The sequence below is a fragment of the Calonectris borealis genome, chromosome 16, assembly GCF_964195595.1.
Source record: "Calonectris borealis chromosome 16, bCalBor7.hap1.2, whole genome shotgun sequence".
NCBI lineage: Eukaryota > Metazoa > Chordata > Aves > Procellariiformes > Procellariidae > Calonectris > Calonectris borealis.
Window position 1 is genome coordinate 20,230,451 of NC_134327.1, and position 27,522 is coordinate 20,257,972.

Genomic DNA, 27,522 nt, shown 5'->3' on the forward strand with positions numbered 1-27,522 from the left:
GGCGTGGCACGGGGGCAGGCAACCCCGCTCCTTCTGGGATGATTCCCAAGCCAGGACAGGGTCTGCCCGGTGCAGAAATCGCTGCCGTGAACCACTCCAGCTCTTTTTTCCACATTTATTGCTGAATTTTTTTTATTTTTATATTTTTTTTTTTTTTAATTGACATTGGCAAACTTCCAGAGGGTGCTCAAAAGCCAGGCAGGCTGTCGGCCGACCGAAACGCTGGAGCTCAGCCGGCTGTGGATTTGTTGGTTGGTTTTGTTTTCTTTTCTTTTAAAGGGATTTCAATAAAAGGAAGAAGAACTTTAACCCGGGCGGTTGTTCGCAGGGAACCAGGCTCCCGGCAGGCGAGGGGCCGCGATGCGATCCCCTTCCAGCCCAGGGGCACTTGTTTCCCAGGAAAAGCTTCCCGGGAATGTTGGTTTCCCACCCCGGCAAGTGGCTATTTACAGGAATGAGGTGAACGCGGCCCCGGCCGGGCGGGAGCTGGAAGGAGGAGGAAACAACTATGTACACGGGGAGGGAACCGGGCCAGACCAGGCGCTTGTCCCGGCAAACTCCTCGCGGCACCTCCCCGGAGCAGGACGTGATCTTTGGGGATTGTCAGCTGCCGTAGCCGAGGGGGATCCTGCTCTCCAGGCGATGAAGATGTTGGTGAGACCTTCCAGGCCACCGCGAGGAGCCAGCCTTCTCCAAACCGCCGGGCAGGTCTTCCTCCAAGTGCTGTGGTCCGCGAGGAGCTGGTGGAGAGGGGAGCCTGGGGAGCCTTCGTGCCCGCCAGGCCGCTGCAGTTCCTCAGGAAGGGGAGATGGCAACGCGCCCTCGCCCAGCGCTGCTGCTGGGTCTCCAGGCACCCGGAGCGGAGGGGGAACAGCCGGAGAGCGAGTAAGGCATGGTGCCAGCCCAGCGAGAGCCGTCTGTGCCGCCGCGGCTGGGGGGGGACCCGGGCGGGCCAGCGCTGCCCCCTCGGCCCCTCAGTAATCCTCCACCCAGCCGTTCTCCGAGATGAACGCGTCTATCACCTCCTTCATGGCGAGGTTGGGAATCAGCTGGTCCTGGGTCAGGGGACTCCGCGTCACCGGATCGAAATGACCCACGCGCTGCAAGGGAGGAGACGGCCGCCAACCGGTTACTCCACGCGCCCGGCCTCGGCCCCGGGGCGCAGGCAGCCGCGAGGCCAGTGCCGTGCCGGCGTCCGGCATCCGCGTGTCTGCCGGGGGGGGGAGGAAAGAGCGGGGCGGAGGGAGAGCCCCCCCTCTGAAGGTGCCTCCCAGCCCAAAGAGAGCAGGTGAAGGCGCAGGACCCCTGCCAACAGCCGCCTCCGCTTCAGGCAGCGCCCGGCAGCGCCCACCACCGTCCTGCCTGCCCCGGCACCTCCGCAGGGAGCCGCCCGGGCAGGTACCTGGGACCAAACCCAAGGAGGCTTTTGAGCCCTCGCTTGGGCAGGCAGCTGCCTTCATGCCCAGGCAGGAGACAGGCAGAGGAGGACTGCGGGCAAGGTCCTGGGAAGCCCCTGCTGCCCCCTGGCCTGGTGGTACCTGGAGATGTTCCTCGATGTCCTTCCTGTCGTAGGTGATCCCGCTGGGCGTGATGCAGGGCTCTCTCATCAGCTCAAAACTGATCTTCCCGCACAGGTAGTCGGGGATGTCCCGCTTCTGGCTCGAGAGAAGCAGAGCTGGGTCAGGAGGGGCCAGGCGAGCCCAGCATCAAAAAAAAGAGGGCTGGGAGGTGGCGCCGGCTCAGAGGGGGAAGCGGGAAGACGGAAGAGTTGGTAGGACGGGCTAAAGCAGGTTTATGGCGAGCAGCTCTGGACGGGGAGAGACGAGAGCGCACGCCAGGGCACACTCACCTTCCTCTTCTCATCCACTTGAGAGAAGAGCTCGTCCATGTCCGCCAGGTATTTGTCCTGAAAGAGAAGGCCTTGAGGACGAGGGGACCCCGGCGTACGGGGGCTACGGGTCCCCAGGGAGAGAGCCCTGAAGCCTCCCACCCCATGGGTGCTGTGGCAGGCAGGTCCTCGGTGGCCCTTCTGCCTTCAAAGCCCCCAGGCTGAACCGCGTGGCAGGAGTGATCCAGCTTAAAAATAACCTGCCTTTGTGGGGCTATTTTTATCCCGGGATTAGTCCCCTGCGCTAGGCCAGCACCCAGACCCACACGCAGCTGAGAGCCGCCCGCGTTGCGCAGCCCTCGGAGAACAACAGGTACGGCAGCCGGGGGAGCGCAAACAGGCACCACCGCTGCCGGGCTGCCCCGGGCTGGGCCAAGAGGTGACGGAGCAGGGGCAGCCATCACAGGGGGACATGAAAGCCCTGCAACAGCAGCTCGAGCCACAGAATGAAGGCTGAGAAGCCGTGCTCTGCCTCGGGGTCTCCTGGCTTTCACCTGCACAGCCGCAGCTATGCGGCTTCCTCAGCCGCAGCAGAGCATGGGGATGAGGATGGGGCAAGGAAGCCCCGGCTTGTTTCCATGAGCAGCCCCGGCCCCCCGGCTCACGTGTTTGGCCTCGATGCTGGCCAGCTGAACTCGGCTCCGGCTCTCGTCCGCGTTTTCTTCCTGCTGAGTCTTTCGGCACTCGGCCAGCTCCCTAGGACAGAGCGGGGGAGATCAGAAGCGATGGAGGGACGCTGTCGCTCCCTTCCCTGCACTGCTGCCCTAGCTGCGGGGCTCTGCCTGCACCTCCAGGAAGGCAGAGGCACCACGCGGAGCTGTGACAGCTTCACGGCACTAAAAAAGCCTTTACGGGTGCCGCTGCCACCACCCCGCGTTACCTCTCCTTCTCTGCCATGATCAGCTTGGTCAGGTAGGAGTGCAGCTCGTTCTCCTGGTTGATCCGCTTCTCCTCGATGCTGTTCCAGCGTTTCTTCTTGGCGATGCGCAGCGCGCTGGGGATGTCATCCCCGAAATTCAGCCGCTGCTCCTTGGCGAGGTTGTAGGCTGGGAAAGGAAAGGGCATCTCAGAGCTAGCACCGGCTTCCCTCTCACTGTCCCTGGCCCTTTCCCGGTGGATGGGCAGGGGGAGAAATACCGGCACCGTGCCCGCTCACCTCTCTGCAGGTTGGCGATGGCCTCGTCGTAATTCTCCATCTCCATCTGGCACTGGCCCAGGAAGAAGTGAGCCTTCACCGACTGGCCGTCCAGCTCCAGGGCTCGCTTGCAGTCCGCCAGCGCCTTGTCGTGCTGCTGCATCTTCAGGTAGCAGAGGGCTCGGTTGGTGTAGTAGACGGCCACCAAGGGGTTGCGGTTCTGCAAGGCGAGACTCGCGTTACAGCCGGTGACGGCAACCGCGAGATGTGGTGACAACAGGGTGACTGGGTGAGCCGGCTGCGCAACGCCGTCACCCTGATGAGAGCCAGGAGTGCCGGCACGGGCTTGCACCCTGTGGGGAGCTGCCGGGACGGATGGGGACAAGCTGAGGCCAGTCCCCATGGGGCAGCCTTTTGTGTCCTCCCCCCAGAGGGGACAGCCCCCCCCGGCACCCTGGGCACAGGGGGGTCCAGCTCAAGGGCCTGGTGGTGGGACATGCCTGGCTGGGAGGGGTGTCTGAGCTCAGGGAGGGGTCCAGGCCCGGGGGGAAGGGGGTTCAGGCCGGGCCTGGGGGGATGGTCTAGGCCCGAAACAGGGGGGCATCCAAGCCTGAAAGCCGGGGGTCCAGGCCAGGCCGGGGGGGAGTAGTCCAGGCTCAGCTGGGGGGGGCCAGGCCCAGGGGAGTGGGGTCCAGGCCCAGGGAGGAGATCCAGGCCCGGGGTTGTGGCCCAGACCGGGGAGGGGGGTCCCGTCCCGGGGGCACCCAGGCCAGGCCCGGGGTTGTGGCCCAGACCGGGAAGGAGGGTCCCGTCCCGGGGGCACCCAGGCCAGGCCCGGGGTTGTGGTCCAGGCTGGAGGGGGGGTCCCGTCCCGGGGGCACCCAGGCCAGGCCCGGGGTTGTGGTCCAGGCCGGAGGGGGGGGGGTCCCGTCCCGGGGGCACCCAGGCCAGGCCCGGGGGTCCCCGTCCCAGGGGGCCGGTCCCAGCGCGGGGTGCCGGTGGGACTCACGATGGCGCGGCCGTAGCAGGCGGCGGCCTCGGGGTACTTGCGGCCGCCGAAGAGCCGGTTTCCCTGCTCCTTGTGCTCCTGCGCGCTGTGGCTCTTCTCGGGGCTGCCGCCCCCCGCGCCCCCCGCGCCCGGCCCCGCCGCCCCCGGCCCCGCCGCGCCGCCCTCCCGCTCCTCCTTCCCCTTCATGGCGCCGCCCGGCCCGGCCCGGCCCGGCCCGCTGGGGCCGGCGGCTCCGCTGGCTCCGGCCGCGCACTGCGACAGCCGCCGCCGCCGCCGCCGCTTCCGGGGCCGGACCGCCGCGGGGGCGGGGCCAGGGGCGGGGCGGGGCCAGGGCAGCGGGGGCGGGGCAGCCTGGGGAGCGTAGGGGCGGGGCCTGAGGAGCGGAGAGGCGGGGCGATGGGAGCGGAGAGGCGGGGGCAGGGGAGCCGAGGGGCGGGGTCTGGGGAGCGGAGGGGCGGGGCCGGCCAACGGAGGGGCGGGGTCTGAGGAGCGGTGAGGCGGGGTCTGGGGAGCGGAGAGGCGGGGCCTGGGGAGCGGAGGGGCGGTGCCGGTGAACGAAGGGGCGGGGTCTGGGGAGCGGAGGGGCGGGGCTTAGGGACCGGTGGAGCCGGGCCGGGGAGCGGAGGGGCAGGACCGGGAGTGGAGGGGCGGGGTCTGGGAGCGGAGGGGCGGGGCCGGGTGGGGTTTGTAGGGCTGGATTGGGGGGGGCTGGATGGGGGGTTGTGGGGTGCGGAGCGGGGGCTGGATGGGGGGTTGGGCGGGGGGTGCGGGGGGTGTGGGGAGGTGGGGGTGAAGGGGGGGGCTGTACGGGCATGTGAGGTGGATGGGGGTGCAGAGCTTCCCTCCCTCCCCCCCCCGCACCGGGGCCAGCCAGCCCCGGCACCCCCAAAATCAGCAGGAACCCAGCAGGGATGGGGCGGGAACATCCCAAAATCCCACCCCCCCACACACCCCCGAGAGACGCAGGCCCCGGCAGTGTGCAAAATATTTATTTATACTCCAAAAAGGTCGGGGGGCGGGGGGAGCGGGCCCCCCCCCCCTGCGCCCCCATCCCGGGGCGAGCCCCCCGCCACGGGGGGAGGCGGCTGGCAGCAAAGCGGGGGGCGGGGGGGGGGAGGCTGCGCCACCGAGGGCACTGCTGAAACGAGTTGTACCGGTCTCAGCCAGTGCGCCGTTCTGCCGGGCGCTCCCAGCTGCTTGGGGGGGGGGGGGTGTTCCTCCCTCGTTTCATTTATTTATATTTATTTTGGCATAGAAAAATAAATCGCTCCTGTTTTGGCACCAGTCCTCCGGCTGAAAGTGCAGGTCCTGGGGGGCAACGACTCGGCCCCCCACCCCGCAAAGGGGGTATGGGAGCAAGCGGGGGGGGCGTCCCCCTGCTTGGCTCCTCCCTGGGGGGGGGGCCCAGCCCGAGCCCCGCCGGCACCCCGAGGGGGGGGGTGTGTGACAATGCCAGGGCAGGGCCGAAGCATCCCCTGGGGTGGCATGGGGGGGCACAGCGGGGGATGGGTTACCATTTGGGGGCTAGCACCGAGGGGACAGGCGGGCAGGGGGGGGTGGCCTGTCCCCATGTCACACGCACGGGGACCCCTCCCCGCCCCCACCGATAGAAAAACAACCAAAAAAAAAGGGCTGAAGTGCGGAGGGGGGGGAGGTTATGGCGGGGGGGGGATCTGTGCCCCCAGCAAGTCGTAGGCGAAGATGTTCCAGAAGACGGCGAAGAGGAGGAAGGTGCCGTAGGAGAGGAGCAGCACCCACCAGCCGCACTGGGCCTGCAGGCTCTCCTCGTAGCTGCGCAGGATGGTCAGCCCCATGCTGATGCCCACGATGGCCCCCGCCAAGTGGGCCATGAAGCTGGGCTGGGGGCCCGAGGCCGGCAACGGGGGGGAGAAACGAAGCCAGACGGCGCGACCCACCTCCGAGCTCACTGTAAGAGAGCGCCGGGAGGTGCTCAGCACCCCTTCGCCCCCCCCCCCGCCCCGCCACGGGCACCCCCGGGTACTCACTGCACACCAGCGCCAGCACCATCCGCAGCAGCTTGTAGGGGCAGCGCATCCCGGCCCAGTTCTGCGGCGGATGGACGGACAGATGGACGATGGGCTGGCACCGGCGATGCCGCGGCACCGGTGATGCTCCAGCACCGGGTGCCCCAGGGGAGCTGTGCCCTGTCCCCATAGAGCCCCCCCCCCACACCCACCCCATGATGCCACCCAAGGTGCTCCCCCTTGTGATGGTGCCCACCCCGTGACGCCACCCCACATCACCCCCCCCAAAATGTCACACTGTGCTGCCCACCCCACAATGTCACCCACCCCCAGTGCCACCCCACAGCATCCCCCTCCTCCCAATGTCACCCCATGCTGCCCACCCCCCCCCAATGCCACCCAATGGCACCCACCGCACAGCACCCCCCCCCCGATGTCACCCTACGCTGCCCACCCTACAATGGCACCCACCCCACAGCAGCCCCCACCCAATGTCACCCTATGCTGCCCACACCCCATGCCACCCACCCCATGGCACCCCCCTGATGTCACCCCATGCTGCCCACCCCCCAATGCCACCCCATGGCACCCACCGCACAGCATCCCCCCCTGATGTCACCCCATGCTGCCCCCCCACAATGCCACCCACCCCACGGCACCCCCCTGATGTCACCCCATGCTGCCCCCCCCAATGCCACCCACCCCACGGCACCCCCCCGATGTCACCCCATGCTGCCCCCCCCAATGCCACCCACCCCACGGCACCCCCCTGATGTCACCCCATGCTGCCCCCCCACAATGCCACCCACCCCACGGCACCCCCCCGATGTCACCCCATGCTGCCCCCCCCAATGCCACCCACCCCACGGCACCCCCCTGATGTCACCCCATGCTGCCCCCCCCAATGCCACCCACCCCACGGCACCCCCCCGATGTCACCCCATGCTGCCCCCCCCAATGCCACCCACCCCACGGCACCCCCCCGATGTCACCCCATGCTGCCCCCCCCAATGCCACCCACCCCACGGCACCCCCCCGATGTCACCCCATGCTGCCCCCCCCAATGCCACCCACCCCACGGCACCCCCCCGATGTCACCCCATGCTGCCCCCCCCCAATGCCACCCACCCCACGGCACCCCCCCGATGTCACCCCATGCTGCCCCCCCCGCCGCCCCCCGCTGCCGGCGGCGCTGACCATGACGACGTTGGCGAGGTGGGCCGAGCAGAGCGCGTAGACCCCCCCCGAGCCCCCGACCAGGGGGGCCCGCATGTCCGTGATGGAGACGGTGAGGGAGCCTGCGGGCACGGGCAGGGCTCAGCGTGGGGCCTCGCCCCCCCCATGGCATTAATTAATTACAGTCCACATTAATTAATTACGGGGTGCATCGCCCCCCAGCCCCCCGGGGCGAGTAATGCTGGCAGCTGGGTGGTACCCAGCGGTGAAGAGCGGGTGGCGAGCGAAGCCCTGCATCCCCATCAAACTCGGGGTGCATCTCCCCGTGCCCTCCCCAGGGCTGGTGACGGGGACCGCAGCCCTGGCCGGGCAGGGGACCGATGGGGGCAGCCCCCCCGCCCCGGGCACGCACCCACCTGCCAGGACGCCGGCCAGGTAGAGGAAGCTGATGCGCAGGATGCCATGGACCATCTCCAGGGGCACCCCGATCATCAGCTGCAGGAGGGCGTTGAACCCCAGCTGCTCCAGCCTGCCCGGGCACAGGAGGGGACACGCGGTGGCTCAGCCCACGCAGCCCCCGGTGTCGCCCCCCACCCACCCCCCCGGCAGGGACCTACCCCACGTGCATGAACATGTAGGTGAGGAAGCGCCAGGCGCGCGCCCGGTGCCCGGGGTGGTAGACCAGGGGACTCTTCATGTACTCGGGGTGGTAGGTCTGCAGCACCCACTTGTTCAGGCGGGCCCCGTAGCAGAGGAACACGATGATCTGCACCAAACCCCACGGCCGTCGGCCCCGGTACTGCCGAGACCCCCACCCATCCCTCTGGCCTGGGGCAGGGTGCTGAGACATGGGGCACCTGGCACCTCTGCCCCGGGTCTGAGCCCCGCCATGGTCACCAGCACATCACGACCAGGGTCACCCGTCCCCTCCACCTCAGGTCTGAGACCCCATAGAGCCACCAGCACATCACAACCAGGGTCACCCATGGCCTCCGCCCAGCATCTGAGCCCCCCATGTGGGCACCAGGACATCACAACTGGGGTCACCCGTCCCCTCCACCCTGGGTCTGAGACCTCATATGGGCACCAAGACATCACAACCAGGGTCACCCACCCCCTCCACCCCAGGTCTGAGCCTCCCATATGGGCACTGGGACATCACAACTGGGGTCACCCGTCCCCTCCACCCCAGGCCGAGCCCCCCAGCGGGCACCAGGACACTTCAGCCAGGCTCAGCCTTGGCGCCAGCCCCATACCTGGGTGAGGGTGACGGCTGCCATGAAGACGGGGGGCGGACACGTGCGGTGCTGGTAGAAGTACCAGCGCCGGTCCATCTCGCAGGGCAGGATCTCGTAGGCCACGTAGCGGACGAAGCGCTTGTAGAAGCCCAGGCCGGTCTCGTCCAGCAGCACGTCGCGGGGCAGGGCTCGTTGCCCGTTGGCGATGGCACGCTTGAAGCTGCTCGAGCGCTTGCTGCTGATCTGCGGAGAGAGGCCGTGCCCGCGGGGGCCGCAGGGGCAGCTCGGGCCGGTGGGCTTGTGGCCACCCCCTGCCCATCGCCGCCACCCCGGTGGGACCGGCCGAACAAGCCACCCCAAGGTCATGCCATCATCCCGTGTCAGGGGAGCCCCCGGGGATCACCGGTGTCTGCCCCCCTTCCCAGGGGCACAGGGAGGTGCCCAGTGCCCACCCCGGGCTGACACCCGGCCGCTCGCCCCCGTCCCCGTGGCCCCCCGGCACTGACCAGGTCTACCAGCTCCTGATAGCAGACCTGCCCCTCGTCGTTGCCCTGTGCCAGGGCCACCAGCATGTCCAGCTTGGCGGGGTCCAGGGGCAGCTCATGGCTGTGCACGAGGCTGGCGAACGTCTCCACCCCGATGAAGCCGGTGTTTTCGGGGTCAAGCTGTGGGGCACGGCACGGGGCATCACCGGGATGCCAGGGCTGCGGCTCCCTGATCGGCTGAGCAGACCTTCCGGTGCCCCTCACCCTGGCCTCAAGCCCGGTGGCATCATGTGCCACTCCATGACACCAGCCCCTGCCTCTGCGAGGGAGGCTACAACCCGTACCCACCCCGTACCCCGTCCCGTGTGGGTGCCCTGTGCCGTTGTGGGCGCCCCGTGCTGCGTGGGTGCCCCGTGCCGTGCCGGCGTCCCCGTGCCCGTCTCCCCACGGCGCAGCCAACACTCTCCCACTCAGTTATTTCTCGCCGCCAGCAGCCTGCCAGCCAGGAAGCCACGAAGCTAAACACACGCGCAGCCCTGGCACCAGCCGCCTCCTCCCGCTCCTCCTGCGGGCCGGCCGCTGGGCTCCGCCACGCCGGGCACCCTGTGCCAGGGCACCTTGCACCATCCCAGAGGCTCCCGGCACTGACTGGGCACCCTGAGCCCTCCAGGCATCCCGAACCATTGGGCACCCAGCACCATCGGGCACCCAGCACCATCGAGCACCACTCACGGAGACGAGGAGCCCGGGGTGGCAGGGGGAGGATGGAGGAGAGGGAGAGGGCAGCGATGGCCGGAGCACAGCCTGAGCCCCGCCGAGGGTGGCCGGGACCCCGCGCCCCGCAGGATTACGCTGCAAATAGCGTTGGGTTTGTTCCTTTCTTCGCCAGGGAACGAAATGCAGAAGATGAAACTCGTTCTCATGGGACAGGCAGGAGAGGGAGTGCTGGGGGCATGGTACCCCCACCCCAGCGTGCACCCCGTCCCTCCGAGCCCGGCAGGGAACACCCAAAGCCGCTTTCCCAAGGGGGGGTCCAGCTGCCTGGAGTCCCTGCCCGAGGCGGGCACGGGTGCAGGGTGCAGGGTGCGGGGTGCGGGGTGCGGGGTGCAGGCAGTGCTCGCAGCCTCGCAGCAGCTGCCAGCCCAAGGGAGCAGCCCCAGCCATCGGGGTGCGGGAGCACCCCGGTACCACCCGTGCCCTGCACCCCACAAGCCGCACACACCGCCCCACCGGCGCCACGTGCGTGTGCCACGCCGGGACCTGGCACACGCTGTCCCCACCCGCCGGCGCACACCGAACTCACCGGCACCCAGAGAGCCCCAGCAGTGACCAGAAGCCCCTCTCCACTTTGGGGGTGCAGCCCAGCCCCACTGGCCCCCTGTAGTCCCCCGTGGGGGCCCGATCCCCAGGCCCCCCAGCCCCTTGGCCCTGCCGGGCTCTCCCAGGTCCTGCTCTCGCCCGGGGAAGGTGCTGCTCATCCCCGAAGGGCTCGGAGGCGCACGGAGCCCCAGCACCCGATGGCGGGGTGACATGGGGGACAGCACCACAGCTCCCGGGCCGGGGAGGCCGGGGGACTTGGCCAAGGTCATGGAGCCAGCCGGGGGCGAGGGGGGACTGTTAATATTCCTGACCCCCAATAAATTCCCTCCCCATCCCCAGGGGAGAGCTGCTGGCTCGGCCCGGGCTGGGTGGGGATGGAGGGACGAGGCGGCCGAGCGCCGGGCAGGGACGGGACCGGGGTGCAGCGGGTGCTAACGCATCGGGGCCTGATCCTGCCAGCGGAGCGGAGCCCACCGCTACGCAGCGTTAATGCTTCGCCACCTGATCCTGCAATCAGGTCACGGGGCTGGATGCAGCCCCCCGCGAAGGCGAGCCTCACCGGGGTGGCTGAGCCCCACGGCAGCCCCGGGGCCCTATCCTGCACCCAGTGCTGGGACTCGGCACCACCGCAGGCGTTGGGGCTCGGCTGCCCAGCACCTCTCGTCCTTGAGGGTGCACCCGGCAGGATCCGGCCCGGGGCAGGCGGAGCGGGCAGTGCTGGGGCGGGGAGGAGGAGGCCACAAGTGAGCTGAGTTGCGCGGTCTCAGCGTCGCAACGGGGGCCCGGCTCCCCCGGGGCAGGGATGGGGGGCACCGGGGGATGCTCAGCGGGGAGCAGCGGGCGCGGTAGCCGCCCTGGGCGGGCAGCGCTGCCCGCTCCTTGCCAGACCCGCGGGCAGCCCTGCCCGCTGCGCGGCAGCCGTGCCCGGTGTACGCGAGCATCCCCCTCGGTAGCGATGCCCGCTGCACGGCGGCCGCCCCCGGAGCGGAGCCCGGTGCCCGCCCGCCCCCCGGCAGCGCTGCCCGGTGCCCCCCCCGCTCTCACCTGCTCCTGGATGAGCTGGAGCAGGGAGCTCCTGTCCATGCACCCGGCGGGCGGCGGGCTCCGCCGCTCCCCCGCGCCCGGGGCCGGCGAGCCGGGCAGGGGAGCGGCGCGGGAGGCGGGGGCGGCGGGGGGGGTGGCTCTCCCCGCCAGCCCCGCGTTGCGGCGGGCCCGGGAGCGAGCTGCGAGCGGCGGCGCCGGGAGCCGCCGATGGCAGCGGGGCGGCGGCGGCGGGGGCGGGAGCGGAGCCGAGCGGAGCCGCCCCCGCCGCAGCGCGCGGCGCAGCGCACCCCCCCACCCCCCCCCCGCCGCCGCGCGGGGAACCGGGACCCGCCCCGCCCCGCCCCGCCGGTGGCCCTGGCCCCGCGCCCCGAGACACGACACGGGGAGGGAGCCGGCACCGGGCACCGGCAGCTTGGTACGGGCACCTGCATCCCAGTACAGGCACCTGCATCCCAGTACTGGTACCCACATCCTGGTACCTGCATCCCAGTATGGGTACCCGCACCCCAGTATGGCACCTGCATCCCAGTATGGCACCTGCATCCATCCCAGTATAGGCATCTGCATCCCAGTATGGGTACCTGCATCCCAGTATGGCACCTGTATCCCAGTATTGGTACCCACATCCCAGTATGGCACCTGCATCCCAGTATGGGTACCTGCATCCCGGTATGGCACCTGCATCCCAGTACTGGTACCCACATCCTGGTATGGTACCTGCATCCCAGTGTGGGTACCTGCACCCTGGTATGGATACATGCATCCCAGTACAGTACCCACATCCCAGTACTGGTACCTGCATCCCAATATGGTACCCGCATCCCAGTATACAGTACCTGCATCCTGATATGGATACCTGTGTCCCAATACTGGTACCCACCTCCTGGTATGGTACCTGCATCCCAGTACGGGTACATGTATTCCAGTACAGGTACACACATCCTGGTATGGCACCTGCATCCCAGTACAGTACCTGCATACTGGTACAGGAATCCATATCCTGGTATGTTACCTGCATCCTGATATGGCATCTGCATCCCAGTATGGGTACCCGAATCCCACTATGGCACCTGAATCCCAGTATGGGTACCTGCAGCCCGGTATGGCACCTGCAGCCCAGTATGGGTATCTCCATCCCACTATGGCACCTGCATCCCAGTATGGGTACCTGCATCCCAGTAAGGCACCTGCAGCCCAGTATGGGTACCAGCACGCCAGCACCAGGTACCTGCAGAATCCGGCACAGGCGCCTCCACCCTGACCCTGGCACCCACAGGCCAGCACAGGTCCGGCTGCGTCCCCCGTGGGGGCTCCACCTGGCAGGGGGCACAGGGTGCCTCCAGCGCTGGCACCGCCCCAGCACAGGGCACGCGGGGCAGCCTGGCACCAGGTGCCCTTGAACCAAGCCTGCTGCCCCCGGGCCCCCACGCAACCTGTCCCACGGGGTGGCACGGCCCCAGCACCAGCACCGTCCCCGCTCCCCTGGGCCGCAGCTCAGCCCCGCTGCGAGTGCCAGGGGAGCTCTGGGCAGGGCCGTGGGGCTGTGCCCATGCTGGGGCAGAGGGGCTGGGGGGCAGCAGGCAGGGGGCTGCGCAGGCCGGCGATGCCATGGCAATGCAGGCTGGCACGGGGCAGGCAGGGACGCCAGGCAGTGGGGCAACGCCCGGGCTCCTTCCTCAGGGACCGCGTGCGGCCATGGGTGAGCTCCCGCAGCCCTGCCATGTGCATCCCCTGCCCCACGCCTGCCCTGGCACGGCGTGCGCAGCTCTGGCACGCCAGCACTATTAATAGGCACCGCGGCACGTGGGCCTGCTGCTCCCACGGGGCCCAGCCTGGTTTGGACTCGCCAGGGAGCACCGCGCGTCCCAGCCACCTTGGCATCGCCTCCTCCGCCCTGCACGGTGGCACCGGCCGTGCTCCCTCCCTGTCCGTACCCAGGCACCCCAGTTTGCCGTAGTGGGAACGGTCTCCTCTCCCACCCCAGCAGCCCGGAGGGACCCCCTCGCACACGGGGGAGCAGTCGGGTCTCATCCAGCCTCGGAGCAGAGGCCCTGGAGAGACGCTGGGAAAAGCCTTTTCCCCAGCTGCGCCCGCGTCCCCGGTGCCCAGTGCCCGCGGCTGAGCCTGCAGAGACAGAAATAGCTGAGGGAAAAGCTTCTGCGGGGTAACGGGAGCAGGCAGGGGAGGCGGCACAGCCCCACGAGCCGCAGGCGTGTGGGGGGACGGTGGCTGCAAGGGAGCGGGGAGCCTCTAACCCCGCGTGGGGCCGGGCACGCAGAGCCACGGCTCCAGGTGCAGCCAAGCCTCCCCCCGCCCACGAGATCCTGCCAGCGCGACACGGGGACCCACCACCTCCTTCCCCGTCTCTCCCCGCTGGCTGGGACTTGTTGCAAGAGGCATCCATGTCCTCAAGGACCAGGGAGCCCTGGGCCAGCCCCGAGCCTTGTCCCACAGGGCTGGGCTTCAGCTCCTGCCCTAAATCCCTGTAACTGCCCCCAAAACGGGGTGGGCAGCCCAGGTCCTTGGGGCTTCCTCGCTCACACCGCAGGAAAGGGAGGCCCCGGGCTTCGAGCAGCCCTGGCAGGGGCGAGGGGTCCTGCTCCCCAGGAGACGCAGGACACCGCGTGCAAGTGGAAGGTGTGTAAAAATTTATTTTCCTGTAGAGAACAAACCTCCTAAAACGGAATGGCTGTGCCAGACCTGGACCGGTGCCGGGAGCGGGTCAGACCACCAGACACGGGCCTGGCTGGCAGAGCCACGTGCGGTGGGCTCGGGTACGGAGAGGGGATAAGAAACCACCAGGGACGTGGCCCTGGCAGTGCCACGAACCACGGGCCAGCAGCAAGTGTGATGGCAGCGGGTGCCTGACGGGCAGAGCGGCTCCGCCACAGGCAGGGACCCCCTGTCCGGCCAGCGCTGGGGACCAGGCACACCTAAGAGATGCTGGCTGCCACCCTGCGACTTCTCAACCCCCTCACCGGCTCCAGGCCACGATAAAAAGTTTAAATAGACAAAACATAGAGAAAAGCAGCTCCAGCTGTACCTTGGTGCTGCCCCACCTGCAAATAAACCTACCCTGAGTGTGCTCAAAAAGCCGAAGAGTTAGTGTCACTGAGCCAGGAGCTGACCCGGGCTCCCCGCCGGCAGGACGGGAGCCCAGGGGTGGGTGTGAGCTGAGCGGGGAGGCCAGCACGGGCTGGCCTCGCTCTTTGGGACTCGGAGATGGGGACAGCGTGGGACTCTGGCCCCGGATTTGCGCTGGGCTGAAGTCACAGCAGCTGCCCGGCAGCTAAGGCTGGCGCGGGTGCGGGCAGGGGACGGAGGAAAGAGGTTCCAGTCGTACCAGGAGACGCAACGCCCAGAGCCTCGCTCTCTGGGACAGCCTCAGTGCGGCCCGGGCACAGAGGGGACAGCAGGACAAGGGCCGTATGCCAGCACATGGCATGGCATGGCACCAGCTGGGCGATGGCACTGCCAGGAGAGGACTGCGGCCTGCCCTCGGGAGTGCAGCGAGCACCCTACGCGCTTGCAGCCCTCCCCAGCTTACCAGGGCTACTGGGGCCCTGCGAATACTGGTGGCCGTGAATACTGGTGGCCAGGGCAGGGGTGGGGAGGGGACGGGCCACACAGCCCGGAGGGGAGGAGGGCAGATGGGCTGAGAGCCTGGCACGCTGCAGGATTCCGATTATTTTTGCACAGAAACGAGAGAGAAGAGGCCTGGGACAGATCCCGGGTATCGCTCCCTCCCCTTGCAGCCCAGGGCTGGGGGCTGCAGCCACAGCATCCCAGCGAGGGCCAGGAGTGACCCCAAAACACAGGGGCTTGGGGGGTGTCCCCAAGTCCCCCACGGCTGCCTTTCCCAGCGCTGGCAGAGGGAAACAGGGACTGGGGATGGAGGTGTGCCCCCGGGGGCCGAAGCCACGAGCCCATTCGACAGCTCTGCTGCTGCTGCAGGCCCCAGGGGCCCCGGGAGCGTTGCCCCCCAAGAACTGAGGGCACCAGCAGAGCCCTCTGGGGAAGGGATGTGCCCGGCCCAACAGATACTGAAACACTCATGTTTGAGCTTAAAAACAAACGTTAAAAAAAAATTAACAGAATAAAAGACTGGGGTGATCCTCCAGCTGCCGGTGAGGCAGAGCCCCCAGGCAGAGCTGCCTGGCCCCTGCTGCCGTGGCTGGGCGAGGAGGCGGCAGAGGCCGGCAGGGTTAGGCTGGCCGGTGCCGGGGGATCTATCCTGCTGGTGCTGGGAAGTCCGGTTTCACTGGTCCTGCAATCCAGGCTGGATGGAAAGGAAGATTTCCCAACAGGGACCAGCTTGAGGCAAAGCCCCTCACCGGGGCGTCATTCGGGAGGGGGAGGCTGGTGTCACGGGGAGGACGGGGTAGAGAGCGACTCTCATTTGTTCTTGGCTAGCACACGGTACAGCGTGAACCCTACCAGAGCAGTCACCGCGGCACCCAGAGCCACCCGGAGCCAGAAGGACGCAGCTCCCAGCTCCACAGCGTTCAAGTGGCTGCAAGGAAAGAGAGAAGAAGCCCGTGAGCGAGGTGCACAGAGACGGCTCTACAAATGACAAGCTCCCCGGCAGCCCGGAGTGCTTCCCCCCCAAGCAGGGAGGTTGGGGTGTCCCTGAGGGGGTGGACGGTGACCGCGGCGCAGCTCCAGGCTGGGGGATACAGCCCAGCTGAAGGCAGAGAGCAGCGAGAGGCTCCCTGGCCCCGTGAGCCTGAGCACCCGCCGCCCGGCATCATCATCGAGCCAAACGACGGCTCCCCGCCCCGCTGATGGGACAGATGTGGCTTTACCCTCCCATGGTCTGGAAATAGCACACCAACACCTAAATAATTAGTACGAGCAAGGAGGTACGTATCTTCCTTTCTAGGTCAAGCTGCTTTTACAACTCCAAGTGCACAGAGACCCAGAAGGGGATGCAGGTGGAGACGCTGGCACAGCCGGTGACACTGACCTAAGGGCAGCGAGGGAAGGGGCCCAGTCCTGCCCGAGCGCACACATTCCCTTCCTAAACACGTGCTGTCCTGCATCAACATGCTCCTCTCCGAGGAGGAAAGACATATCCATTATTCATTCTCCACTAAATTGGGGGAGAACAGCCAATCCCTGGCCCTCCATTACACCGTTATTTATTTATACCACATACCCTAAGATATATTAAGAATATTTAAATTTTAATACTGCAGAAGGAGGGGAAAAAAAAAGCGTCAGCTCTAAAAATAAAGTTGTTTATTGAAAAGAAGCTAGAGGGAAAACCACTCACTAGTAATCCCATCCTGTCTTCCAACGCACCCACACGTTCTCCCCGGGAGGGCTCTGCCCCCGGCATCGCATCAACACTCAGCTTTCAGCCCCCTCCGCCCCTCGAGCGGAGCGATGCCACACGCAGACACGTTCTCCTTCCCAGATCTCCCCTCACTGCCCGTGACCGGCCTGGCTGCCGCCCTACCCCGTTACTCAGCCCCGTTCCGGTGCGGTTCCTTCCCAAAGGGAGGCTGTGCAAACAGAGGTCTCGCTTCACTGACCTCTTTTTCAGTCTGATCCACCTCATCAGGAGAAAATAGCTGCCCCTCTGTGGGCCTTGGCAAACTAGGCTGGCTACTCCCCTTCAGCACTTTTTATCTTAGGTTTCAAAAATAAAAACTCCTGTGGTAGGATCTATCTAATAAATCTGCCAGAGACACACAAGGCAGAAGAGAGCCTCCACTCTCTCCGAGCAGGGGAAGAAGTGGCCTTTTTGTTTCAATTACTTGTATGAGCAGATGACACCAAGAGGTAGAGAGAAACCAAACCAAAGGCAATGCAGCAGAGGCAGGGTGCGGACACAGCCCCCCTCCCCAAGCTCTGTTCCCAATCGAGAGCCCCTCGGCAGGAAGGATACTAACGGGAAGGTGGCAGCGGTGGCCAGCTTGGTGTAGATGGTGGTGCCGGGCGGGCCTTGGCTGTGGCAGGAGAAGAGGAAGGGTGGCGGGAGGCAGTGCTTGTAGCAGAACTCGGCAGGGGAGAGCCCGGGCTGCTGGCTCGCTTCTGGCAGGTCCGTCTTGGAGGCCACGAAGACACAGGGGATCTGGCTGTCCATGTAGTGTTGCTGCAGAGACAGGGAGAAGGGGAGAAGGTCCAGGGATAAGCGGCCAACCCCTGGGAGATGTGGGGCTGCCATGCAAAGGCTGAAGTCCCACCGGGCCCCTGCCAGCTACCTTATAAATACTGGCACAGTAGCTGAAGGATCTGGGGTCGCTTAGGTCATAGATGAAGCAGGCGACATCGCAGGCTGCATCCGACGGCTTCACGAACTTCGTGTCGGTGCTGACCTCATACAGCTGGAGCAGGAGGGAGAAGGACACGTGGGACCGCACCGTCTCGAGGAGATCGGCTGTTTCTCACACCGGCACACAGACTGTGCCAGCATGACCGCAGCCACAGCCCAGCCCAGCGGCGCTGGCACGGTGCTGCAGCAACACGGGGGGACACAGCGCAGCCCTGCAGCGATTCCCTCCTCTCCCTCACTTACTATAAGGTACTTCTCCTGGCCATTGACCTGCACCGTGTTGATCGCGTAGAGGGATGGCTCTCCTGGGCTCTCCCTCTGGGCCTGCCACCGATGAAAACACCGTCTCAGACCGCAGGGAGCAAGAACAGCGCTTGGGGGAGGGAGAGCATTTCACACCGCCCCGAGCCCCGTGGTGTAACAGCCACTTGAAGGCCAGCCGGAGCCTGCCACGAGATGTGGGGCCGTTCATAACGAGCAGGGAAAGCCAGCGTCACCTCGGGGAGATACAGCTGCCCGGGAAAGGCACAGCCCCTCCAGATCCTCGGGACAAGCAGAGGCAGCAGGGCCACTGCCTTAGGCAAAATTAAGGATGCAAGAGCCACAGCAAGCGGCACCGCCGGCACGGAGAGGGGTGCGAAGCCCTTTGCCGGGACGCTGGGGCCTGGCCATGAGCAGGGAGATGCCGTCACGCAGCGGATCACTCAACAGGCTCACGGCTCTGCCTCCTGCTCCGCTGGGACGCCCTGCCGCAGCGCGGCCGGAGAGGGGAGCAGCCACTCACCGCGAGGCTCCTGCCGAGGAAGGCCTGCAGGAAGGCGGACTTGCCTGCGCCCCGGGCTCCCAGCACCTTGCAGAGAAAAACGTTTCTCTGGGTCTGGCCTTTCTCCAGGTCGATCCTCTTCTCCCGAGTCACTGGCAGGAGAGAGGCTGGGTGAGCAAGAGGAGGGACCTGAGCTGTGACAGGAGGGGAGGGCATGGCCGTACCCGTGAGGGCTTGTGTCTGCGAGTCCTGCTCCGAGAGGATGGGGTAGCCCAGGTAGCCCAGGCACTCCAGGCAGTGCCGCACATCCAGATAAGCCACGAGCCTGGAGAGACAGAGCGCACCGGGAAGCCAACAAGGTCAGCAAGGGCTAAGCGACGTGACTAAAGACGGGGGAGAGGGACTGAGCTTACGTCCACTGGCAGAGGAATCCATGCAGGGAAAGCAGGCCTTTATCAGTGGTGCATACCGTGTTGTAGAGCTCGGGGCCCCAGGGCACGCAGGGGAAGACGCTGAAGAAGTTCTGCAGCTCTGCGGGGGAGAGGGCTCCGTCCTGGTCCTGCCAAAACAAAGGGGAGTCAGCAGCTGCGGCAGGACACAGCCCATGCCCACACCAGCTCTCTCCAGCCACACCAAGCACTGTCGGGGTCCAGAGAGGGTCCCTGGCACACAAGCCACCCTGCTCACTGCTGCAGAATGACACAGGGATGCTTTCAATGGCAGAAATCAATGGCAAGCAAGGCCAGAGCTGTGTGAGCGTGCAGAGAGCCTGTGCCCCAGGGACTCGCATCGCTGCACAAGAGACAGGCCGATTCTGCTCTGGATTGCAGCTGGAACCAGTGCCAGCCCTGCTGCCGGGCAGGACCCGTCCACACTCACCCCACAGCCCTGAGCTCCCCTGCGGCCAGCCACCCTGCAGCAGCCTGCATCGGTCCAGCCGGCCTTCCACGCTGCAGGGTAACCAACCCAAGGTCTATGTGCGGCCGTGGGCCACTGGCCACCAGCTAACCACATGCCAAGGCAGCACCTTCAGGCTGGTGCGCCACAGGGCCATGCCACAGAGGATCTGGGCACACAGAGACATGCATCCACTCCGTGCTGCAACTCCCCGTGGCCACAGAGCTGCCGTACCCCAGGTGCACATCAACATCTGAATAACTAATCCGAGCACGTGCATGCAGATCCAATACATCCCCTTCTCCCACTCTCCAAAGAGCCAGAGTATGGCACAAATCTGTTGTTTTCTGTCCCTCTCTCTGGCCTGGCACCCCCTCCACAGGGCTGGCAGCCGTGCGGACGCCTGTGCTTGGTCTGTGGCTGCAGGCCAGCAGCCGTGCCCTCTTTCCCTGCCACCCTGCGTGCTGCAGCCAGGCACTACGAGGGACTGCACCAGTTTGATGTTAACTCAGACTCATCCCCTGAAGGCCCAAACTTTACCCGTTGGTCAAGGGTAATGACCAAAACCCCTGACATGCTGCTGCCATCAGACTACCTACAGCTCGCTGTGACCACCTCCTGCTCCCAAAGCCTCGGCAAGAAGCTGTGACGGGAGCGCTGTGGCAGAGGAAAGCCCTTCGCTGGCGCTACAGCTGCCCCCTGGAACAGAGGGGTGGACAGGAGAGCAGCTACGCCCAAACGTGCAGGCCTAGCGGAGAGCATCCCCTCCCCAGGCAGCTCCACCGCGCGCTGCCCACCTTGTCGTGCTTCTCAAACAGCCGCTGCAGGAACTGGTAGCCCAAGTGGTTGAGCTCCGTGGAGCAGCCGGGGGGAAGGCGGAACCTGTCGGAAGAGACCCAAGTGAGCCTCCTCAGGCCCCGAACGAAGGGCAGCGTGTGAGCGGGTCTTCGGCCAAGCCACATCTCACCCGGAGCACACAGCTCCCCACTCCCTCCCTGCTCAAGGCCAGCGGTTGTCCCCAGGCCTGGCTATCCCCTGACACAGCCCCCTTGTTTTGGGGAGAAGCCCCAAACAGTGGCCTCTCCTCGGCACATCCGCGCTGCCCAAGCAGTTAGGGAGATGATGTAGCCCTCGCTCTGCCTCACGCCCAGGGCTTCAGTAGGGCACAGCACTAGCCCCGGGGTGCTTTCCACCAGCACGGGCCCTGCCGCCTCCCCGCGCAGCCTGCTGTCTGGGGAGAGGATGGGGCAGCTCACAAGCCAAACCCTTTCATTACTGCCAGATCACCACCTCCGGGGTGGCAGGGAGCGGAGAAGAGACAGCAGCTGCAGAATCAGCCGGGAGGGCTATGCTGACAGCTCGCTGCTCCCAGCTCAGGCAGAGGCAGAACAGCCTTCAAAAACCCCTTGCTGATGTCAAGGGAAGCCAGGGACAGGCCTTCATTCCCCGTCTCCTTGCCCGCCTACATCAGAGCCAGCAGCACAGCAGCTCCAAGGCCCATTGTATTCGTCGCCAACCCCGTGCGTCAGCTCCTGCCCGCAGGGGAAGGTGAGGAGCATGAACCTGACCGTGAGGGTGCAGATTCAGCCTCAGCTGAGGAACGGGGTAGAGTCCAGGGTGCAGAAAGGAGCCAGCAAAGGTACTGGGGAGCCCGAGTTGCACACCATGGGGCTGTCACACCCTGCCCGCCCCACTCCATGGCAGGATACGCACTGTGGGTAGAGATAGTCATCCGTCAGCTCCAGCTCGTCGTCGTAGCCGAATCGGCGAAGGATGGTCCAGGTGGTCTCGTGCCGGCCCCTCTGGATGAAGAGCGTGTTGAGGAAGAGGAAGCCTGCAAGAGAGATCAGGCAGCTCAGACACGGTGGGGCCAACTGAGCACTCAGCCTCGGGGATCCACTCCTCGCAACCACGCTTCCCCTGGGAAAACAGGCTGCTTGGACAGGGAGCTCTAGTAGCCACAGCAGGCTCAGGCTTGCTTTGACAAGAGGGACTAATTGGGCTTGGAATGAGAGCCAGGAGGCTCAGCCTGAGGACAGGGCCCCCTCACAATGTGCTGAAGGAGATGGGTCCCTCCATCCCTTGCTGGGAAGGGACATGGAGCCCTTGTACCGTTACCGTTCAACGTCAGGCCGTTGTCCTGCACCCCGTCTGTGGTGTTCTTCCACACCACCATCTTCACGTCCTCCAGGGCCTGGGGAGCCAGTGGGTTTCCAAAACAGGACTTCTGCCTCCCAAGAGAAAGAAGGTCATCGTCAGCAAAGCACACAGACAGCGCAACCCTCTGTCTCGCCAGCATCCCTCTCCCCTGGCAAGGAGACGGTGTTTCTAGGAGAGAAAATCCACCCAGCTCAGGGATTACTGCCTTGACCAAACCCCTGTCCTTCAGCATCCCAATAACGTGACTCTCAATATCTCCAGAGCCTCCCGCTCTTCCCACTGCAGAGCAAACTCGGCCCAAGCTTAGTGAAGATGGAAGACCCGTGGATCCCCACGTGCTCCGAGATACACCCTACGGTGCTCTAGCTGTGCAACCGCAGAAGTACTGAATGCAAACAGGACAGCTGTGTCAGGAGAGGGGCAGCCTTTCTGCCTGGTGTTGGACAGAAAGGGGCTTTCCATAAGGGACCGGGGAATATCTCAGCTCTGCAGCCAGCCCTACCTGGAAGTAGTTGAGTTCATCATCACTAAGGATCTGGTTGTTATCCTGGTCCGAGAGGTTGAAAATCCGGGTCAGCGCTCGGGCACATGCAGGTTTCAGCTGCAAGAGACCAACCATGGTGACAAAAACAGGGCACCACCTTCAGCCTGGCCCTTCCTCCTGCCTCCTGAAAACCCATGCACAGAGGAGTTCCCTTCCTGTACCGGCTGAGAACACGGTCCAGCTAGGCCAGTACCACAGCCACCTTGGAGGTGGGAGTCAGAAGCAGGACAGCCCACGGGGAAGTTTTCTCCTGGACCCTTCCCACCATGGCTGCCACACGGTCTGGAGCACGAGGGCTTCTGTCCCAACGTGCTCCCGGTCCTTGCAGATCTCTCTGGCCTGGATATACTCAGCTGGCTGCACTGAGCACGGGAGATGAGTATTTTCCCCTCTGTCGGCTCCCCCCAGGGGTACCGCTTTCCCCTTGTTCTGGCTGCCTCGGCCCAAACTTTCCACCCTCCTACCCAGGGGCAGAAGCACAGCACCAGACCAGAGCGCTGTGACGGGAAGGAGACTCCTCCAGGGGCTGCGAGCCGTGCTTCCTACCTGCTTCTCCTCTGGGTCATAGAGGGGGGCGGTGGGGTGCAGCACAGCTTTCTGGGCATAGTAGAAGAGCTCAGAGATGTTCTTGAGGTTCTTGGCAGAGCACTGGGGATGCAAAGGAAGAGAGAGCCCTGTGAGCGGGGACAGGCGATGGGCTGGTGACAAGGGGCAGAAGGAGGATGATATGAGCTCCTCGAGCCAGACAAGTTGTGCATCAAAGCACAGAGCAATGTCTGTCCACCAAAAAATAAAAGGGAAAGCTCCTGCTCGTGCTCTGGCTTTGCTGCGCCCATTCCACAGCCCCAGAGCCAACAGGGGCTGCACGAAGCTCCAACACCAGTTACAGCTAGAGAGCTGGAGTGGGCAGACACTGAAACCCACTCCCTGCGAGGAAGGCAAAGGACAGAAAACCTAAAGCACAGGCCCTCAAGACCCAGCTTGGGGTACTTCTGCAGAGCAACATTAGCAGGGCAAATCTCCACAAGCACGAAGGCTCCCTGGCTCACGCCAGGCAAGCGCTCCTACTCCTCAAGGAGGCTTTGCAGAAACCCTCCAGTTCCCTCACCTCCACACAGGTCTCGATCTCCGAGAACTGGTTCATGATGGGCAGGATGACATCCATGGAGCTCCCCACCTGCAGGTCAGACTTGTTTCCCACTAAAATAATGGGGATCCTGGGGAAGAAAGATGGGAGTGTCAGAGAGCACGAGTAAGGCCACCCCTCTCTTGGTCTCGGCCCTGCCCCAGCCACGCGTGGTCCCAGGCAGCAAGCCGGGGAGCCTTCCCACCCTCCTCCGCAAGGTCCACAGCAGCTTTCCTGCCTCCCACGGCTGGGAGCATCCATCTGGAGAAACAGACTGCCTGATCCAGCTTACGCTTTCACCCAGCAACATTATGTTCAGGAGCCTTTAATCCAGCACAGCAGCCTTCTGCCTAAGTGATCCACACAGATTGTGGCTCCTGTGCTCCCTTACTCCTTTAGCAGCCTCTTCTCCCTGCCTGGCTGAGAAGAGACCAAGGGAGGAAGGAACCCTCTGCCATGGCCCTCTGCCCCAGCTAGATCTGCGAGGGAGAAAAGCCCCCACGTCCTTCTGCTACAAGTGGTCTGGCCACAAGCCACAAAGCTGGTTTGATCTGAGCAACCTCTGCACGATGCAAAGGTGGTGGGGACCCCACAGCCTGCAGAATCCCCCAATTCTCCACCCACAGACCATGCCACACACGGTACCTGGAGCCCTTTTCAACTCCTCCGTTCACCATGGGGATCCACTTTGTGCGAATCTGAAAGGCGAGCACAGGGAAAGGCCTGTCAGCGCAGCCTGGGGAGGGAGAGGCAGCTCCCAGCACAGCTCCCAGCACAGGCGCCGCGGCAGTCAGCAGGGCCCTGCAGCCATCTGCTCCCCGACATTCCCCCGCACCAGCAGGCAGAGCAGACCCAGGGATGCTGGATGCCAGCAGAAGGATCCAACAAGCCTGTTGCCCCCCAGCACGTGACGACAACAGCCAACGTGGGAGCAAGCTTGGGCAGTGCTCAGCCTCCCTCTGCTCACAGGGGTCTCAAACCCCAAATCCCCGTAGGGCTGAGGGGCATCAGTACCCACCCACACCAAAAAGCCAGGGCAGCCGGGAAGGACCCGGCGCTGGGAACCCCTTCCCCTCTGGCGCTGCTGCCAGAGCGGGGCCGCTCAGGGCTCTGGCAGGGGACCCGTTACCTTCTCAATGGTGGCCTCCTTGGTGACATCGTACACCACGCAGACCACGTTGGCCTGCAAGAGAGAAGCGGCAGAGGGTGGGGAGCGAGGGTCCCTGCGGCGCACCCACCGCAGCGGGGCGGCAGCCTGAGCCCGAGGCACAGCCCCGCACAGCCGCAGCCCGGCCCCGCGGCCAGGCAGCCCCGGCCCCACACGCTGCTGTCACGCTTGTACCGAAACCCGACAGCGGCGGTTGAGCGTGCGTGAGCGCCCACGCGTACACACAGCCCTCCGACAGCAACGACTCGCCCGCTGTCAACATAGGCTCTACAACGGGTGCTCGGGGCAAAGACCGGCTCCTCTGCTTCGGGAGCTGCCGCGAGCACATCTGCCTCCATGCGCGACACCCAGTTCCCCGCTCCCACCCCTCACTGTCCCCTCGGCGATGGCTCTGCCCGTGCCCCGTGCGGGGCCAGTGTCCGCTGCCCTCCTCCCCGTTCCCGTGCAGACAGCGCTGACACCAACGCTTTATTTGAAGCAGACAGGAGGGATCACTGGCCCTTTCAGGAGAGAGTTTAGTGCTAATCCCGAGGACACACAAGGGTTTAGGCAGGATTTCCTGGAGCCGTTTTAAGCCTCTCTATACTCTTGCTGTCTGGGAGGAGGGAGCAGGACCCCCGTGCCCAGCGGCCCACCTCCTTGGCCGTTAGCCTCCCAGGTGGAGAGATTAACGAGCTTTGCTCACGGGAGATGCACAGAGGAGAGACAGTTTTATTATCCATAATCAAGAGGTCCTCCTCCGTGCAGAGCCGAGGTCAATCCCAGGGCAGAGAAGAGCAGCCGGGCCCACCCCAGCCAGCCGGCTGGATTATTCCTCCATGGCTGCTCCGAGGGATGTGGGAGCCCTTGTTGCTCCCTGCCCAGCACTCCCCAGGGCTCCCAAACCAACTCCTTTGGGCCACTGCTTCATCAGGCAGCTACAGGGACCTAATAAAGGGAGCAGGGGGGTCTCGCCCAAGCTCAGCAATTGCTTCTCCCCTCTTCTGCATCCATCGGGAACATCCCGAGGCTAAGAACACATCATCTGCTCAGCAGCCTCCTCCACCTCCCAGTGGGCAGCGAGCTGCCCCCCACCGCTCTCCTTCTGGAGGCTCCCCGGAGGGCTAGGACAAGCCACATACAACAGCTTACAAGACAGAGAAGGATTAAACAAACCAACAGCATTAATCCACAGAAAACCAACCGCCTGCGCATCTCTGGGTGGCTAACGGGGAGAGCAAGCAGCCACGTGTTACTCGCCAGCTGCAGAGCTACAGGCACTGCAGGCTCCTGTCCCGCAACACCCCCACCCAGCCCCGCTCACCTTAGTGATCTCCTCCTGCAGCTCATCCTCCGTCTGCTCCGACTCTGGACAGGGAAGAGAGGCGTCACCAACCGCCCACGGCAGCAGGGACCCCTTCTCGCTCCCCTCAGCCCGGCAGAGAAGGGGAGAAGCGAGGTCTGCAGGGGCGAGGAGGGACGGGGCCCTACCTGAGTAGTCCACTATGTGCGTGGGGACCTTCTCGGGCGTGACATCAGCCGGGATCGTGATCTCCTCTGCGCGAGGAGGCACCTGCAAAGCCAGCAGACTCCGTTCCAGCCAGCTGTGCCGAGCACAACTGAGAGGACGGCTGACAAGGGACTTCAGATCCCCACATGGCTGCTGCCCAGCGCCCTCCCTGCCAGGGTGGGATGAGCTCCAGACCACGGATTGCTCTTGGCCCACCGGGCTGCAGCTGCAGCTTGGCTCGCTACAGTTCAGCCCTCACACAGCCAGTGTCCCTGCGGGGAGACCTCCGACCCCCTTGAGACGCAACTCCTGACGGCGCCGAGTGCCGCCAGGGAAGGCGGCTTTCAGGCAAGTCAGCGCTACCACCCCCGCTACAGCTCCGGAGATAAGCCCTCAGCACTCCCCCAGCTCTCCAGCCTGACCTCTTGACAGCTGGAAGAAGCGCTAAGCTGATTGTCCGGGCTTTGCTGCGAGAGCACGGGAAGGTGTGCGGAGCTGGTCCTCCCCCGAGCCCCCGGAGCTGACGCTTCCCAGCGCAAACATTGCAGAGGGCACCATCTGCGCGGGGGCAGCGGGAGAAGCCGCCTGACGGCCAGACCGATCCTGTTTCCCCATCCAAACTGCGATGGGACGGTGGGCTGCCGAGCCGGAGGCTCCAAGGGGCAGACACAGACGGGCTGGATGCTGCTCCTCACAGACGGCCCAGCTCAAAGCACCAAGCCCTTCTCCAGACAGGCACAGAAGGGCAGGGAACGCGGCTCAGCCCCTTCCATGGGCTCTGTGCCGGTGCCACCACAGCAAGGTTGGAGCTGGGGAGCAAACGGCCCCACCACAGAGGGCAAGGCTGGGCCCCATGGTCTGATGCGCTGGTGGACACAGAGACCCCCAGTGTGCTGGCCGCAGTGGCGGGGAGCAGGGCCCTGGGAGGTACTTACACCCCTGCCCAGGGCAGACGGGGCCCCAAGTCAGGGATTAGAGCACAAACTGAAGAAAACACCATTTCAGCCGGAGCTCCGTGTGGTCCTCACAGAGTTAAGGTCACCCGACCCAGCCCCGTCGCTGCCACCCGCCCTCCCAGACACCCCCGGCTCAGCCCAGCACCGCTCCGGACAGAGCCGTCCCACCGCTGCCCGGCAGGGCACCCAGCGAGGGGGCCCAGGGGTCCCCCTTCACGCTCACCTCCTCAGGGAACTCCTCGCCCACCAGAGCCATGATCAGAGATGTCTTCCCCACCTGGGCTAGGAAAGAAAGGGAAGACGTTGGCACCGGCCCGGCAGAGCCTGGGCGGGACGCGGACAGCGGCCAGTGTCAATCACGGCCCGCGGGAGACCGGGAGAAGGGGACGTCGGTGTCCTTGCTCAGCGGGAGACCTCGGGGCGGAGGCCGGTAGAGCGGAGCAGCGCTTCAGCCCGGGGAGCCCGCGGCGGGGAGCCCGGGGCTGGTGCGGGGAGCCCGCGGGAAGGGACCCGCCCGCAGAAGCCGCCAGAAACAGGGGCCCGCGGGGCTGGCAACGGCGGCCGGAGGGCATTGCTACCGACACGGTGGGGGACGCGTCTCCCGCCCCGCCAGCCCCCCCGGGGGCCGGGGCCGCGGGCAGGCGGGGCCGCGGGCAGGCCCGGCCGCTCCCCCGGCCTCCCCCGCAGGCGAGGCCCTCCCGGTACCGGGTGGCACCCCGCGGGCCCCAGGCCGCCCCGAGGGCTCACTGCCGCCCGCCTTACCCTCCCCCAGCAGGAGGATGCGAACGTCCCGCTTCATGGCGGCGCCGCCGCCGCTCCCGGGGCCGCCGCGTTCCCCCCGCCCCCCCCCGCTTCCGGC

The 27,522-nt window shown here is 65.7% G+C and overlaps 3 protein-coding genes across 6 annotated transcripts in view; all 3 read right to left on the minus strand.

Moving 5' to 3' along the window:
• Nucleotides 1-101: 101 nt before the first annotated feature.
• On the minus strand, nucleotides 102-4,278 carry STUB1 (STIP1 homology and U-box containing protein 1). Its single transcript, XM_075165826.1, has 7 exons — nucleotides 4,033-4,278; nucleotides 3,045-3,243; nucleotides 2,769-2,934; nucleotides 2,494-2,584; nucleotides 1,850-1,906; nucleotides 1,539-1,655; nucleotides 102-1,100 (listed from the first exon to the last, which is right to left on the minus strand). Exons 1-7 carry the CDS (start codon nucleotides 4,216-4,218, stop codon nucleotides 975-977), a joined length of 942 nt encoding a protein of 313 aa, XP_075021927.1. The 5' UTR covers nucleotides 4,219-4,278; the 3' UTR covers nucleotides 102-974.
• Nucleotides 4,279-5,687: 1,409 nt separating this feature from the next.
• RHBDL1 (rhomboid like 1) lies at nucleotides 5,688-11,319 on the minus strand. 2 transcript variants are annotated; one of them, XM_075165901.1, is made up of 8 exons: nucleotides 11,281-11,319; nucleotides 8,938-9,096; nucleotides 8,450-8,674; nucleotides 7,811-7,959; nucleotides 7,610-7,722; nucleotides 7,215-7,315; nucleotides 6,039-6,099; nucleotides 5,688-5,959 (listed from the first exon to the last, which is right to left on the minus strand). In XM_075165901.1, the coding sequence occupies exons 1-8, from the start codon at nucleotides 11,317-11,319 to the stop codon at nucleotides 5,688-5,690; spliced, it is 1,119 nt and encodes a 372-aa protein (XP_075022002.1). The 2 variants fall into 2 exon arrangements, with proteins under 2 accessions (XP_075022002.1, XP_075022003.1); XM_075165902.1 differs by lacking the exon at nucleotides 8,450-8,674.
• Nucleotides 11,320-13,908: 2,589 nt separating this feature from the next.
• The window catches only part of LOC142089380 (mitochondrial Rho GTPase 2), a 44,049-nt gene continuing 30,435 nt past the window's right edge, over nucleotides 13,909-27,522 (minus strand). The window contains exons 1-19 of one of the 3 annotated variants that reach the window (XM_075165837.1): nucleotides 27,426-27,507; nucleotides 26,887-26,945; nucleotides 25,689-25,770; nucleotides 25,522-25,565; nucleotides 24,180-24,233; nucleotides 23,696-23,748; nucleotides 23,033-23,141; nucleotides 22,471-22,572; nucleotides 21,883-21,981; nucleotides 21,339-21,447; nucleotides 20,934-21,054; nucleotides 20,018-20,102; nucleotides 18,737-18,882; nucleotides 18,548-18,648; nucleotides 18,345-18,475; nucleotides 17,804-17,884; nucleotides 17,490-17,612; nucleotides 17,178-17,380; nucleotides 13,909-15,793 (exon numbers count right to left, since the gene is read on the minus strand). In XM_075165837.1, the coding sequence (XP_075021938.1) occupies nucleotides 15,676-15,793; nucleotides 17,178-17,380; nucleotides 17,490-17,612; nucleotides 17,804-17,884; nucleotides 18,345-18,475; nucleotides 18,548-18,648; nucleotides 18,737-18,882; nucleotides 20,018-20,102; nucleotides 20,934-21,054; nucleotides 21,339-21,447; nucleotides 21,883-21,981; nucleotides 22,471-22,572; nucleotides 23,033-23,141; nucleotides 23,696-23,748; nucleotides 24,180-24,233; nucleotides 25,522-25,565; nucleotides 25,689-25,770; nucleotides 26,887-26,945; nucleotides 27,426-27,462 (1,857 nt within the window). In that variant the 5' untranslated portion in view covers nucleotides 27,463-27,507 and the 3' untranslated portion in view covers nucleotides 13,909-15,675. Of the gene's footprint in view, nucleotides 15,794-17,177; nucleotides 17,381-17,489; nucleotides 17,613-17,803; nucleotides 17,885-18,344; nucleotides 18,476-18,547; nucleotides 18,649-18,736; nucleotides 18,883-20,017; nucleotides 20,103-20,933; nucleotides 21,055-21,338; nucleotides 21,448-21,882; nucleotides 21,982-22,470; nucleotides 22,573-23,032; nucleotides 23,142-23,695; nucleotides 23,749-24,179; nucleotides 24,234-25,521; nucleotides 25,566-25,688; nucleotides 25,771-26,886; nucleotides 26,946-27,425; nucleotides 27,508-27,522 lie in introns of those variants that run through there. The other 2 variants (XM_075165838.1, XM_075165839.1) reach the window with 2 other exon arrangements.

Coding starts and splice junctions, on each gene's coding strand:
- STUB1 (XM_075165826.1), bottom strand. CDS start 4,218: ATGAAGGGGAAGGAGGAGCGGGAGGGCGGCGCGGCGGGGCCGGGGGCG. Junction 2,585..2,768: donor ATCATGGCAGAGAAGGAGAG/GTAACGCGGGGT, acceptor GCTCTGTCCTAG/GGAGCTGGCCGAGTGCCGAA. Junction 1,101..1,538: donor ACATCGAGGAACATCTCCAG/GTACCACCAGGC, acceptor CCTCCCTTGCAG/CGCGTGGGTCATTTCGATCC.
- RHBDL1 (XM_075165901.1), bottom strand. CDS start 11,319: ATGGACAGGAGCTCCCTGCTCCAGCTCATCCAGGAGCAG. Junction 9,097..11,280: donor TCCAGCTCATCCAGGAGCAG/GTGAGAGCGGGG, acceptor CGTGCCCCACAG/CTTGACCCCGAAAACACCGG. Junction 6,100..7,214: donor ACCTCGCCAACGTCGTCATG/GTCAGCGCCGCC, acceptor CATCCGCCGCAG/AACTGGGCCGGGATGCGCTG.